This window comes from Caloenas nicobarica, chromosome 1 (assembly GCF_036013445.1).
Source record: "Caloenas nicobarica isolate bCalNic1 chromosome 1, bCalNic1.hap1, whole genome shotgun sequence".
NCBI classification, from domain to species: Eukaryota; Metazoa; Chordata; class Aves; order Columbiformes; family Columbidae; genus Caloenas; species Caloenas nicobarica.
This window is the reverse complement of record NC_088245.1, coordinates 146391496-146407392: the sequence shown is the minus strand read 5'-3', so window position 1 is coordinate 146407392 and position 15897 is coordinate 146391496. Positions and strand designations below refer to the sequence as shown.

The following is a 15897-nucleotide window of genomic DNA, read 5'->3' as shown; positions in this document are numbered from 1 at the left end:
ATGGATGGAAATCTCACCTGCCATTGCGAAGTTAAGCTGTGGTATTTCTTCACTTTTTGTTACTCTTCTTGGGCTTGGTAAATCTTTTGCGGAGTCTGATGCAAAGGCCCATAGCTTTTTCCTGTTTGTGACGGTGGATGACTGGGTTTTCACAGGTTTGTTTGTTGTGGGGCACCACTTGTACCCTGGATTTGCTTTCATAAATGCATCCTTGTACTAGAAAAGAAAACGAAGATTACCAGTCATGCCAGTCATGACATTATACTATCCACAGGGCAGTAGAGTGCACTGAGTGTAAAAGGATTTAATACAGTAAATAATCCTTAAATATCTTGATTTTTTAACAGTTTAATCACATGCTTAGAATCTGATCACTAACACAATCTATTAAGAAGAAATATTAAGATAAGTAGAACTGTATTTTAAAAAGTGGGGTTTCTCTTTCCTTTCCTGAGGGTTTATCACCCAAAGCAGGCTGAAGTTCCAATCCTGTAAACTGCTCCCCAGTGCTTGTATGCTCACTCTCTGGGAAACAAAGACATTTATTTGAATTCTTCTGCAGGTACAATGTTTGTTTACTTTCTAGTTTGAATGAAATGAAAAGATGCATTTAGCAATAAATGCAGCATGATGCTCCTTACCTTGCACTCATTTTTATCTAATAGTTCTGTATTTTAGAATATTTGAGCATATGCTTTCCCAAGCCAGCCATGGAAAACAAACCACTACCAGTATCATCTCATTTTCAATCTCTAATACATCATCTCAGCATACCTGCAAAAATGTACCATGCTGCATGGCTGCATAAAATAAACTTAGGGCCATTTAAAACTTTCTTTGGCCTTGAGCACACAGCACACATCTCAGTTGTTTGCTATATTCTTAATATGAGGCTGCAAAATGAACCAAGCCAGACTATGCATGATTGGTGTGGGGAAAAGGTTTGGATCCTACACAGTCTGGGGGATAGAGGGAGGATGGGGACCCATTTTATTCACAAAATGCAACAGTGAAGTTTTCCAAGTATATTGCTGACCAGACCAAAAAAAGATTTTTCAATGTTAACAGCAATAAAAAGAGCACATTTCAGTATTTTAAATGCGCTGCTCTGCAACATGGAGAACGGGCGAACCAGAGGGACATGCCGCGCATTCCAGCTGCAAATGTTTGCCCAACAACTGATAGGGGGTAGAGCCCTGGCTGCTGTGGGAGCCTCCCCAGTAAGTACCAGCGCTGATCGCAGGGAGAAGGAACCCAACACCTCCTTATGCCCTTGGTAGCTCTCAATGGCAGCAAACGACCAAAAGAGGTTTTATCCTGAAGTACGCGGCAGGGCAGCTGCAGGAAGTTTCTTCTGTGATTACACATGTTCCCACCCACCCAGCTGTCATCAGTCCTGGTTATGGCACAGAGAGGCACCTGTGTTTCATGCACATGCCTGCACAGAACCACACACGGAGGGGAAAAAATATCCCTTGGGTATCAAATACAGAAACAGGACTGAAAACCCTGTCCTCCGATAGAGTCACTGCAGTGTTTTCCCAGATTACTAAACTGCGTGCCTCGTGGCAGCATCACCATCACGTGTATATCGCTTACTTTCATTTCCATCTTAATCTATTGGCTAGTGCTTGCTACCTCCAGATCGCAGCAAGGATAAAAACAATTCCGTTTACAAGAAGCATAGCACTGTGTGAACCTGCTGTGTGAAGTCCTGTATTTATAGAAATAGCTATAAATAATAAAAATCTGCAGGGACTGCTGACCCACATACAAACTGTATTTTCTGAACAGAGTGTATGTATTACATCTGCAAACTAAGGACTGCAACACCTCTCTTTTCCCTTTCCCTCAGTTTGGTTTGGGAGTTCAGTACATCACAAAAATAGCCTGACGGAGGGAAGGGAAGTGGGTAAGGGAAGAGGCAGAAAGGAAATACAGAGAGCAGCAGCTTTGCTTTCCATTGTTAAAGCTACAGCCCACTCACAAATCATGTTTCCAGCCTGCAGAGAGGAAAGCACAGAACTGCTCGCAATGAGGTACACAAGCTCTTCGTATCAGCACTGCTGCTGGAGTAATTGAATTATTCTAAGGAGTAATTTGACAAGCCAACAGGCTGCCCATCAAATGAGAGCCAGAATGCATGCCATTTGCGAGACGAGGCAGCAATAAGCTTTTAATCAGTTTCCAACAAGAGCAATTCAAGTGAGGTGGTATATTAAGGGATTTTTCCCTCTGCAATGCCAAGAAGTGAACACTAACTGCACTCTCCAAATAGAATGGAGCAAACAGAGAGGACAACTCATTGGCCCCTTTCAGAGTTTCAACACTTAAGATAAATGAAAAAGAAAATGTAAAAAGTTAAATGATAGCCAAGAAGTAGTTTTATAAAACACATACAGAAGCCCGATCCAAATCTCAGAAAGACTTTAGGTATTGATTTTTGTTGACTATTAGACCAAGGCCTAAAATGAAATGATAGGTTCTGCTTGCCAGGTCATGAGAAGATAATTTAAATGAGCTATACAGTAACAAGAAAATGCCAAAGGCATTAGCAGAGCTCACTGTTTTTCTCCATTTGACCAACTGTGCAGTAAACCAACTTAACACAGCCAGTCTAAGGACATCTCTAAAGTCACTTAAAGAAAAAAAAAAGGTAAGTCCTTAATCTGAAATGCAAAGACACCACCTTGGTTCCCACACGAGTGGCAGGGATGGCGTGGCAGGGTCATGTCCTGAAGTTCCAGGTAAGATTGAAAAAGCACGGAAAATGTTTGTGGGATCACTCTGATGTACCATTTCTGTTTTGTGAAAGCCCGGGGAAGGATGCGTTACACAGTGGGACTGGTGCCACTTTAGAGCTGAGGTTAAAAAAAGGTGCTGTGCTTCAGTGCAACCCCCTAAGTTGCTTTCATCACCAAATAAAAAAAGATTTGCTTTCTCCAGTGTGGTGGGAACAAGAGCTCACAAGTGGATTCCACCTGCACCTCAGGGTAGCAGTTAGCATGTGCTTAACTTTAAAAAGTATGCTTAAATCCTACCAACTGGCTATTAAAGGTCACATGAATCCCAGAGATCTACCACCACCAAAAAATCCCCAGAAAATAACTACACTCCATTTTTCACTCCTGAGGGACGCGGGGTTCACATTACATGTTATGGTCCCTACGTCACCCAGTGAATTTGCCAGACTCCAGCCAGGAAGCAGAATGTTCGTCCCCTCCTACCCCGTGGCAGCTGCCAAGGCAGTGGCACAGCCAGGACAGCAGCTCCCAGTCAGGCTGAGGGACCCGCGAAACCCCCGACCGAAGCGTCCAGCTCTGACACGGAATGGCAGCAGCCTGGATTTGTCAGACTGCTCCCTAATAGAAACAATCCCGACTGCCTGGATCTTGCCAACGCGAAGTTGTATTTAAAAACAAAGTGTTTTCTAGAAAAGGAAACAGGGCTTGAACAATAATAATCTCACTGGATATTTTCCAAGGCAGCTGAATATTCCCAGTAAGCCCTGTAAGAGTTAACAGAAGAACACTACCTCTATTATTATAGTAACTAAAAATGCCAGAGTGTATTTATGAGTGATCAGAATTCATTTTCCCCTCAGTGAAGGGAAATGCTAACAAACAGCAGGAACACCTGTGGTTCCACTTGGGAGTATTTATCAGCTACTCGGCTTAAATCCTCTAGAATGAAACTTTCAAAGTTAAGTTGATCTACAAAGCCTGTAGGATACAAACAGAAAGCCTACTCCTGAAGAAAATGCCAGCAGAAGCTGACATGGAGCTCTGCAGGCACAGTATGAGGTCTCTGGGGCACATGTTGTTACAAGAGACCATAAAGCATAGAACTGAAAATAGAGACATCATGGGAACAGTTTTTCTAGGAAATTAAGGCACCTCAAGGTACAGACAGGTACATAACAGGATTTTCCAAAAGCACCTAAATGAACCATAGGCCTGATTATCCTCTCAGTGGGAATCATAGATAGATGTATAATGCGATAGAATACTTCTCATAATTCTACTTAGCAAAACATTTGGGTGCCTCCCTATCTCCCAAAATCCTAGATCTTGTATATAGCTAGATACATGTAAGTAAATATGCCAACGCCTTGATTTGCACGCTGCTGAGATACTATCAGTTGCTGGTACTAAGCAGGTGAGAAACCGAAAGCTGCTTGCTCGAAGCTTGATCTGAGCCAACTGGCTTTGTAAACTCTGGATTTAAGAACTAAAAACATTCTCGAGGCTGTAAAACAGCAGGGGTTGTAGCCACTACGGTAGAGATCACTTCTGTCAGGCCCATTTGTATCTCCAGAAGAGGGATTCAGATGCTCAGGGTACACAAGACACATTGTGGGGGTAGCAGATACGACACAGGGTCCTTTGGGAGATGCGTGCCCTGCCCAGGCAGCAGCCAGAGACTACGCGGTGAGAACTGGAAGTCAAAGGGCACTGAAAAGCTACATCGAAGTAACAGAAGCTCATCCACTATATTTTAAACCTCAATGAGCTTATACATATAGGTACTCAAACAGAAGGTTATTGGTATAAAGGTAATTTTATGTCCTTCCAAAGGCATTCACCTTCTTGACTTTTAAATGAGCTCTCCTTAGCAAAAAGAAAAATACCAATAAGTGGTTTGCACTAGAGTTGGCATTAACATCTTTTTGACAGTCTCAGCAGTAAGCCTAACTACAAAAGCAACTGTTAAAACCACCGATCCACACATGCGGAACAGGCCTGTTGGTGAAGAAGGCCCAAAAGCATTCAATAGCACATTATAGCTGCTAATTATTGTTGTAACATACAACTGTTAAAAGAATAAAAATTATATGTTATCTCTCTTCTACACATTCTTGGAACTAGTCGTAATGATGTAAACTACTGAGATTTATTGTTTTGCTTTGACGTTGAATATGCAATTTGTTCTTCATGCCTAGAAAAATAAATAAATCACTACAAGAACAATGATTTCTACAACAATGTGATTAATCGTTTCAGATCTTTCACATTTTTCCTTCTTAATGAATGAGTTTCCTTCATCAAGAAAAAAGGCCAAGAAAAACAGTCACAACAGGTTTGTTTCTTCCAAAAGTTATTTCTTCATTTTCATCTTTCCTTCCTCTGTATCTGTAACTGGATCTCCTAAATGCCTTTCTCCCACGTGTTTCAAGAAACATCACTAATTTGTGAGTGGGAACGCAGAACAAATCAGGAACGGCTGGACAAAGCTGAGACTCAAGTATTTCAACACTGTGTCACAGATGGGGAACTACAGAGGTACTACAGACCCTGCTCCAAGGAGGACCTGCCATGCAGAACAGTTTTTCCTGTGGCCCCTTCCACGCTCACACAAACTACTGAACAGCCAGACCGTAAGGTACATGTGATAACAGCAGCAGTATATGTTGGCTGACAGGGCAGGTTATGGATAATAGTTTCTGCAATCATTTCACAGCTATCTGTACTTCTTGTAGTGTGACAGCATTACTCAACAAATGAGAGAGATGTTCTTCCTCCGTTATTTTTTCTGAGATTGAATTCAATGGCTACCTGCAATGGACATCACACAGGTAATGACAGGGATCTGTTTTGGGGTGATGTCATCAACCTAAGTAACCAGCTGTGTTTGTCTCACTCTGCTATGGATATCCACAGCCTGCTTGGGGCCAGCTTACCAAGTAAGCTATTTCTTTAAAAGCCTCATTTAAATTTTAAGTTGACTTAAAGATACTTTGTGAAATACGGGGATAATTCTCTTTTCTTTGCTCCCAGTTAAAGGACTCTATGTACTGCTCTCTGACTCGGGTACTGGACTCTGCCTCACCAAAAATTGCCCTATCAGAAACCGGTTAACAATACACAGGGAGAGTACTTCATGAAACACTAATAATTTTTAAACTCTTTAGCATCAGAGGTAAAACGGGACTACATTTGTTGACTGGGCTTTTGGTTTGGTCCACCTCTATTATAATAGCAACCTGCATTATCAATAGAGAATGCACAGCTTGATCTAAGTATCACTAGTCAGCTGACACTGAACTGTATGTTACTGTTTACAATGGCCACTATCCACACACTATCTAGGTGTTAACGCTTGTACCGCAGATATTATCAGGTGATATCTATCACAACCTGTATATATTTGTACCAATGACTACTAGAGCCAGGCTAGTTTGTTTACACAGACCAATTTCTTTTCATGCTGGTCCAGAGGACCAAGGCAATCAAAGCAAAACCAGCCGCTGCTCCAGGCATCATAATCGCATTGGGGAAGCTGAGAAACTCAGGGAAGAGAAAGACCCAACAGAAAAACAGCACAAAGACAAAGATGTAATGAACTCCCTTTACATCCACCATTCAGACAGAACATACCTCCTTGGCCATGTCAGTGTACTTCTGCTTTTCTTTTGGATCTAGAACCGCCCACCAATCTGCCAGGATTTTGGTTGCGCCACGATTATCAAGGCGAGGGTGTTCTTTTCGCACGAGAGAGCGATGGCGTTTGCAGAACAAGAGAAATGCATTCATTGGTCGGCGAGCTCGTTGCTCTGAGGACTCGTCATCTTCGGTTTCATCGGCATCCTGCTCTAAACCATCAGCGCCAAGGAGCGGCACCTAGCAGAGCCAAAGAGGTGTAAACTCGGTTATCCATGCTTCTCATAGAGACTGAGAATCTGTGTACGAATGAGGGAGACACACACGGATACACACAGCTGTCTCCAAAGGCCATCCATTCCATCCAGAAGACCTGGAACTCTACATCAAACCTCCTTGCCTGAGGGTTCCAAGGTTCATTCATGCACTCTGCAAGACTTAATCTCTAACTTGCAAATGGAGCAGATGTTTAAGCTGAGGACCATTCTTTAGTAGCAGTCCTAACGCATCTGGAGGGAAGAGATCCTTCCTACTCTCTTCCTACAAGCTAGAAGTCATCTCAGTGGGATGAGGTGAGCAGAGCTACCTCGGACCTCAGTCACTTGTGTCTGCAACTACAGAGTGCATGGGAAGGACAGTGAACAAGTAACAGTTGTTCTCCGTCCATTCATTACCCAGCCTGTGAGTGGTACTGCAGTGCAGCCACTGCACAACTGCCCAGTCAGAGCCAGAGGGCAAATCTCAACAGAACACTGCCAAAATATACCCTCTCCACTCACAGGCCAGCCTGTCATTCCTGCAAGGGATGCACCACAGAAGACTAGTTCTGACTGAATGAAACTTACTGTAGGAGACAGAAAATCATCTCCTACCTAACCACAAAGTGGCTGTTTTATGCCACATTGCGGCAAGTGACCTATAAGGTCAATAGAAAGCACTGCCAGAGCATCAGGCTCCTCCTTGTTGCTCCTTATCCTTGTCAAGGTCACTCTTCCTTATCAGTGTGTGAGCAGCCTCCTCAGCACTGACCTCTCCCTTCCTGCCTGAGAAAAGCATTGAGGAGAAGCAGATATGAACATTATCTAGATGATGGAAACGTCACATCTCCAAAACCCATCACCTTTCATTGCGACTTCTTGTTACACAGGATGAACCTAACTGTACATTTGTGAGGTGCCACATTGTGGGATCATTACAAAAAAAAAAAAAAAGTGTAAGGTCAGCATCATTGACCAATTTCAAAATGACAAGCAAACGAGATTATTCCACCTGTGCTCTCAGTATTTTGGAGGATAAGTTTAATTTCACATGCGAAGATAGTAAAAATTGTTGACAGCTTTTTCTCTTTTAATCTTTGTAATTTTTTAAGCATTAGAAAAAGAAAAGTATTAGCTTGGCATGTCCTCAAAGCCACTAAAAGTGGCTACTAAGCACAAGCTAAATTAATACATAAAACTAGCAATTTAAGAAACCCATGTCAAAAACCCACCTTGAGCAATCAAGACCAAGATTTGTAACATGTTATCAAAACAACCTTGTCAAAACTCTTACAGTCTAACTCTAAAAACCAGAGTCTTGTCCGAGATTTTAAAAACGTGGTTGATAACTCACTTTTTTTGTGTTATTTGCTATTTACCTTTGTAGCCTTGTGGGCACAGAATCACTTCTTTTAATTGGCTCTGTGTGTTCACAAAAGAGAACAGCAAGAAGCAAATAAAACAAAAACCAAGTCAGGGAAAATCTGACCACCATTAACCTTTTACAGTCAAATAATCCCATGAAGTCTACCTTATCAATATCTTCCTCCTCCTCTTCTTCCTCTTCCTCTTCAGAGAAGTCAAGGAGTTTCTTGGCAAGCAGGGGATGCCACTGAAGACACTTTCTTTTTGGTCGCTTCCCAGTTCCTTCTCCTTCTGTCGAATGATCCTTATTCCTACTACTGCCTTTCATTACTGTGACCTGTCGTGCAAAAATAGTTGTAAGTTCACAACAATCCCTGAAGTATAAGTGACCATCACACAGATGCTTAAACCAGTGACAAATATATGGGGCACTAATGCAAGACTCTCAGAAGTTTTTTGGCAAGGTAATAGATAGGGGTTTCTTCCAAATATTGACAACAGCACTGAGTATCTTTTCCAATCTTAACACCTCCACCTAATTCCCAGATTAACTAACAATACACAATTTAAGAGCACGAAGCAAGGACATCAGCCAGCACAGCTCTCAAATGTGTTGCTGCCTGAAGGACAGCAGAGAAGCCCTCACGCTTCACTGGTCAAGCAAGTGAGAGACTCCACAGCTCTTCCACGCCTGTGTCCGCTGTAGTTTTTCATATTTTGCCACTGAAAATGTCAGGATATCCCTCTTTTTAGCAGTGGAACGTACCTCCAGGCTCTCATCTATTCATCACGTACTTACATATAGCAGTGACACTATGAGCTAGGATTTCCCAAGTGCTCTTAAAAGGTGCAATTGTGAAATCCAACTCCCTGCTTAAGAGAAATTAATTCTAATACATCAATTTGAAGCAAACAAACAGAAGTAGTTAACCTGACACTTCCAAGTACAAGAGCCCCCACACAGTAAACAAAACAAACCATCTGCTGAACCAAGCAATCGCAGGAAATAAATACTACTTACATGACTGTCTTGTGTGTGTGTGTCCTCATCTAAAACTAGCTCAGAACTACCTCTCTCTCAGTAAAAATACATGCTAACTATCAATTTAAGGGACGGCTTAAAAATCTGCTACCCAAGTAAGGGGCAAATAAATATTTAAAAAAATAAATAAAACCAGCACATCACATCCGAGTACCAAAGTGCAGAGGAAGCAAGCACTGCTGGCACACAGTCTGGTGCCTTTTAGCCTTCTGTTTACACTGTGTAATGCCAATGGATAATCCTGACAGGAGCATGGCTGCCTTGCCAAGAAAACAACACAAACATAAAAAACCAAACTGAAACTAGAGAGTGGTTAGCCAGCTAGATCTTTATAAAGCCAAGACAAATTGCTGAAGTCTCACAAGGACTTCTCACCAGCAGGATGAAGAAGCTGGTCTAAGTCCTGGTCCTGCAGGTGAAGCCAGCAGAAGCTCTGGTGTTGACTCTCAGGAGGAGGGCATGAAAAAGTGGTCGACCCTCGTAACTGCAAGGCCACACTGCATTTTAGGATGCTGCTTTCTAGAAGACACCTGCTAGATAGCGCACTAATGTTTCAGCCCACAGCAGCAGAAGTGAAAGGTGTGACACTTACACCAGTTGTCCAAGTCCTGGTGCCACTATCAGGGTGAATGCCTCACCAGAACCATCTCACAGAGCAGCTACAGCCTGTACAACTCTGGCCACGCTCCTAAGTATCCCACCCATTTAGCAATCACTAATTCTGCTTTTGGCTGATCTCTTCCATGTGTGTTTCTTGCTGGTTAACTCACTGGCATTTTGGAAACATGCCCTTGTTTGCGCCAGAAACGTGTGGTTAGCTCAGCTGCTTCCCCTGCAGACTCCAACAGTGCGGAAAGCTGAAGGACCTTCAGATGCTGCTTGCTGGAGGAAACAACTCAACCCTGAAGGAAGCAGGCTCAGAAATCTTTACATATGTTTTTAAACATCATTTTCCTGGATGTGTATTTGATTTCGTTAGTCTCCCCTGACTCATCAGCAGTACCTGGCCCCCACGAGCTGAGGATGCCCTGTAACTTCGCAGCAGCTTGCCATTAAGCTCCACACTTTGCTGTCCCCATCACACCCCTTCTACCTGGAGCACATTTAAACTTTGATTTCATGGCACCCGCTCCTCTGTTCATTTTCTGTAACCAACTCCTCTCTTTTCAGTGAGTACTAAATGACACATAATCACACACCATTTCACCTAAATCTTTGCCCGCGACTTGCAAAGCGCATCCAAATATATAGAAACAAACAGCTTTGGCTTTAAAAGACTATTAACATATGGGAAATCAAGCCACAGGCCAGTATCACAAAATGCAAGTCTGACATTGTTTGTGTGCCACCGTGACGTCTGCCATGTACCACACTGCACCTATCTGTCCCTCTTCCTGAAGTGCTGAACCACCATCTGCTTTTGTCTGGGGTATTTTCAGACACGAATCAACAAAGTAGCTGAGTTACTGTTCGAGCAGGAACCTCAGCTCCCGTGGGTAGCAGAGATTTGTTAAGTCTCAGAGTTTGTTAAATGACAGGCATCTGTCTGTTACTGTAGGCATTGAAATATGTGGCCTGTTTTTGGGCAGGATAAATGCACTAAAAGTACGATGTGGAGTCGGCTACTCCAGCCTATACCGCTGACTTATCTAAGCAAGCTAATTTTATGGCTTCTACCTATAGTCAGTCCCAAGTAAGATAAGCATTACTGGTAGCCTTCTAGCTTGTTAGTGCGAAACTAAATTAACGTTTGAAGGATATTCCGTGATCCTCCTTTACAAAGCCCAGCTGAAGTCTCAGTGCTATTTCAACAACAGCATTGCCTTTAGCTGGCACGTTTCCACCTGCTGCCCTTCAAAAGATGAGCAAGAGAGAACTTCACAGGACTTCAGTGATCCCACGGTGTATTTTACACGTGTTCTCCATCACCTGAGTCCCTGCCTATGCTCTATGCTGAGCTTGGTAAGGCAGCACAGACCCTAAGCACCAGTTACCTTGCAAACCCCAAAGGGGGTCTCAGTACATTATGTCTCTTTACTACCACACAGCCCACAAATAATTTTTGCTCTCCATGCATGAAGGGAAGGTATTGAAGACCCAGTTACTCCTAAAATAAATTAACCAAAGCTCACTGCACACTAGTGCTGAAACAGAAACATATACTCAGCTCCAGGAATTCAAGAGATGCTCATTAGGTTGTTTTCTTAAATTGTGAACCATTTCACACTAGTCCCCACCCTGAAGCAACAGTTCTAATAAAAAGAGTCTTTTTTAGCAAGATTGCTTGTTACCTTACCAGCTCAACAAGAATTTAGGAGATTCGAGACACCAGAGTAAGTCAGATCCTGGCTGTTATACAGGCACCTTTTGCTACAGAAAGACACACAGTCGCTCTTCGCTTCCACTTGGGAGTGAATCTCTGCAATAGCCAACTACAGAAATCCTCCTGATTTAACCCCACTGATGGATGGCCTCAGGCTACAGACTGACTTCAAACTTTACTTTTACAGCATGACCTGGAAGCCTCCTGCCCCTTATGTCAAGCTGCATACTCTATCTGTGCCCTCTCTTATTTCCTATAAAATAGGGGGTCATTCATAACATGGACAGATAAAATATTTCAGCTCTTATTTTTTAATACTTCAGTCTTTCCAAATCCTTTTTCCCCATTTTGGCTTATTCAAGTTCTCATAAGTTTTGTCCTACATTTCAGAGACTTCTTTGGTGTTCACATTTTGCTGATGACTCTCTCAGTCAAATGTAGGATTGGCATAATGAAAAATGTTCTAATTCTCTATTACATCACGTGGGACTTTTCCTCTTAAAAATGGATGCTGACATAGCGTGTTGAACTTGTTTTCCTTTGGATTGCCTCATCCTCTATCTTACCACCCCCATGCTTCATGGGCACTTCTGTCGTAATTGTTGAGATATTCACATAAAATTATATAATTATGCGAGAAGCTGTCCTATTAAAAAAAATCCAGTCAAATGCAAAACACAGTTAGCATTGACACTTTCATTCAATTTTTTGTATGAAAGATTTTGGCAAGACATAAGTGTAACTACACAGATAAGACACTCCATGGTCAAGTGAATGCATGTGTGATTAAATGACAGCGCAAGTTTTACTGGCATTATTTACTTGTTGAATGGCAAAACATCAACTGAATCCATTTAGTGGATGCTTTAGATTCTTTTTTCCCTTGACACATCACCAATAACATGTTAGTTGCTGGTTTTGTACAGGAGATAGAAAGCTGGCAGACATAAGCAAGCAAAAATACCAGTTCTTTCCCTCTCTCTCGGGGATCCCCGAGTGCCAGCAAGAAAACCCACCAGCAAGCTTTTGAAAAGAGAGCTGGACTTGGACCCTACAAGAACTGAAGCATGCATTTAAGCTTGGCAATTAAACAGTCCCATAGAAAGGCATAGAACAAGTCATAGGTGGTCTTTGTAGGCTTTGGGCCTTAAAAATACAAAAGATACACAGCACCCGAAGTGCAAAGTTTACAATAACTGGAATTTGTGAACCCCATCACAGAAAAAGTTAATTCTTCCATGGTATCAGTAAAAATATCATGTATCTTTTTTTAAGGCAGATGTAATGCCTTTTACAAGTTAACAAGAGGAAAACCAAAGCTACCTAACAAAATTTTACAAAACATTTCTCAGCTTAAGGATGACAAAAAAGTGACAGACACTAGGGAGAAAGTAGGAATATTTCAACAAGACAAGACAAAAGTATGGGCAGCTTTGCTTAAAAAAAGCCATATATGCTTTATAACACCACCAGAGGATACCTGTCAAGGCTGACATTCACAATCCACTGACAGCAAGAGATATCTTCAGGGTGATGTTCTACACCTACCTTCAGTGCAGATACCGATCAAATATTACAGAGATATTAAACCAGTAATTAACTTTTTAAATTATTTTTTGTGTGTGCTGGCTGTATTATTTCCTTTCTGGTCCCGGAAATATTAATCAAAGAATAAGAGCTTTCTCAGATGTCTTATAAATATGTACACTTAATAGAGCTTCAGAGAAAAAAAAAAAAAAAGATTCGCTGAGAAAACAGATGGGAGTGGGGGGAGCCGAGGAGAAGAATTATTGTTTAGCTTTTTATGACATATATTTCTGTTTCAATTACACAACTGTATGCAAGCCTTCATTTTTTTAAGTGCTCATTAACAACAAGTGTTTGATTACCTTCATTAAGTTTTGTTTTCCTCTTGCCTTCTTCTGTTATTTACAAAACCTGACACAGACAGGTGATCAACTTCTGCAGTCCTAATTTTGGAACTCTCTCTCCCCACGGTTGATCTGCCACCAAGAATGCTGCTACTGCTTGTGCTGAACAAGCTGCATTCACCAGGTGTTCCCCAAACACCACAGTCCTTATATAGGTCTTCAGAAGTAACCAAGTCCTGTAAGGCACATGTTGTAATACAAGCTAGAAAGAAATCCAAGACCCCAGAGATGTGAATTGTGACTATGGTGTAGTCCCTGTCAGAAGGTTCTCCACAGAAAAATGGCTGAACTTTAGCACCACTCATCTTATTTCTGTGAGGACAGTGGAAATAAATTTCTGTTTTCTTGTTACCTTAAAACCACATTTCCTGGAGCCCAGCTGGGCCCTCAGCTTCCTCCATGCCCATTACTGGTACAAAGGAGCAAAGGGAAAATTTCAAGTGGATTTTCTGCACTTCTGCTCTGTTTTACACTACCTAAATTCTCTACTACTTCATAAAAACAAATGCCGAAAAGAGGACCGAACTACGATACTAATGGCTTGATGTTTTGGGGGCTCCCGAGTCAGTGAACTGAGCTGCTGTTTCAACAAAGAGGCTGGAGACTGGGAAACGAGTTCATGTTCTCAGGGGTCTAGTGGGATGAACAGGTATTTGAATTTTCAAATATAAGCAAAAGGAGATTGCTGGCAGTAAAATATACCTACACAAATACGAAAGGTTTTCTAAAAAAAAAAAAAAATCTTTTAGCTCTGGAATAACTGAACCAGAATATTTCTATAATGCAGGACAAAATCTAGTTGACACTAATTACTGACCAGTCAGTGAATGTATTCTTTATCGTTTCACAGCAGAAAGCCATTAATGAGCTTTCTAACTTTTGGGAGATGTGGTGGTTTAATGGGGGACATGCTGAGACTCGATGAGTCCTGTTTACTAGCAGAGGTTTGGGATAGACTGTCACCACATGAAACTCTTAGCAACACAGCAACAAGTCTTAGTTAGTTTTTAATGGCATGCTCTTCCAACTTCATAAATTATTTTAAACCATTCCTTACTCTCTTAAGCTCAGATCTGAGTTGCTTGCTTTGTTCTAATAGATAAAATTAAACCCCAAGATCATCACAAGAATGTCAACGGCACGTTTTTGAGTTATTTTTAAGTGAATCTTTCATGCCTACCAAAGAGAAATAAATGCAACATATAATAAAAGTCAACAGATTTTTAAACTTAAGTTATACTCTTTTTCTGCTCATTCACAAATGCACAGAAAAGAAGATGTGCTTTGAGGTTTTTTAATGCAAAGAAATCAACTTGGTTCTCTCTATAATGTAAAGTATTTCTGTTGAACAACTGTACTCTACTGTTAGCATGACATCAGAATGTTTCAATTTTTTAAAAAAGGGTGGGAGAATGAATTTGTTACTAGTGTTCGCTTGCCTTTTTATGTGCATATTATTTAATTTTGCCTTTGGTTAATACTGTCGTAGTCAATTCTTCAGACCTCTTGGTCAGAATGGTTGTAAGGGCACTTCAAGTGCTTGCCCTCTCCAAATCTGCTTTTAAAATGGAAACCACAGACTCCAAGTGCACAGGATGGCACAAGAAAACCTCACACTGAACAAGAAAACATCACACATTCAATGCAGAGAAAAAAACCTTGTCTCTTCTGTGCTAGGAATACTCTGCCCAGATGTGCCTGTGTCACCATTTCAGGCAACTGTGTTTTAAAAGATACTTAAAGGAACACGAATCCTTCCATAAGACCTAAGCATAACATAAGCAATAAAGCTTGCAAAGTCATGAGGAGATACATAATCTACTGCAAAGTGTTTTAATGATGGCTGATTTTAAAGAATTATTTCTCATTTTTCTTTCTAGTTCTCTTCCTCTTCATTTATAGAAGACAACATGAAGAAATATAATAATATTTTACTTTGTAGGGAGTTCTTCAGCCTTTAGGAGTGTCCTCACTAAAACAAGTGAAAGACAGGCAAACCCTGCCTGCTACAAAACTGCCCTCAAAAGACATACTTGGGAATCAGATCCTATTGCTACATCACATGAATAAACTGATTAAGAAATTTAAAAGACACAACTTAGCATAGACCTTGACTATTGAGTTTTCTTTAAGCCCTTGCCAGAGAACACCACGACTGAGTGGATCTTCCTCGGCCAAGTGAGTATTTCAGCCTATACTTGGCCTAAAATTCAGTATAGAACTCGGCCTCAGCAGTGCTACATTAGCTATGGTACTGGAAAACCAAGTTAAGAGCGTATCATGGTTAGGCTGCCAGCAAGTGCCTGTTGCCAGTAAGGAAAACTACTTGTTTACTAGGAAAAAAACAAACACAAACCCCAAACCAACAAACAAAACCAAAACAACAAAAAACCCCAACCACAAACAAACAACAAAAAACCCCAAATCTAAACCAAAAAAACCCAACACCAATGGTAAAAAGACAGGGAAAGATGAAGAAGAAGAAAAAAAGAATGAAGAAAAATGGCAAATAAAAATAAAGGAAAAGCTCAGTGAAACTAGTATCATTTAGTTTGACAAAGACAAAATAATGGGCTTTGAACACATAAAAGACGTCAGC

The 15897-nt window shown here is 41.3% G+C and overlaps 1 protein-coding gene across 7 annotated transcripts in view; it reads right to left on the bottom strand.

Moving 5' to 3' along the window:
* Nucleotides 1–15897, bottom strand: part of BBX (BBX high mobility group box domain containing) — a 144467-nt gene that overhangs the window by 51412 nt on the left and 77158 nt on the right. For all 7 annotated transcript variants that reach the window (XM_065636501.1, XM_065636459.1, XM_065636468.1 and 4 more), the window contains 3 exons: nucleotides 8169–8339; nucleotides 6378–6620; nucleotides 18–216 (listed from right to left, as the gene is read on the bottom strand). In XM_065636501.1, coding sequence (XP_065492573.1) covers nucleotides 18–216; nucleotides 6378–6620; nucleotides 8169–8330 — 604 coding nt within the window. In that variant the 5' untranslated portion in view covers nucleotides 8331–8339. The remainder of the gene's footprint in view (nucleotides 1–17; nucleotides 217–6377; nucleotides 6621–8168; nucleotides 8340–15897) is intronic.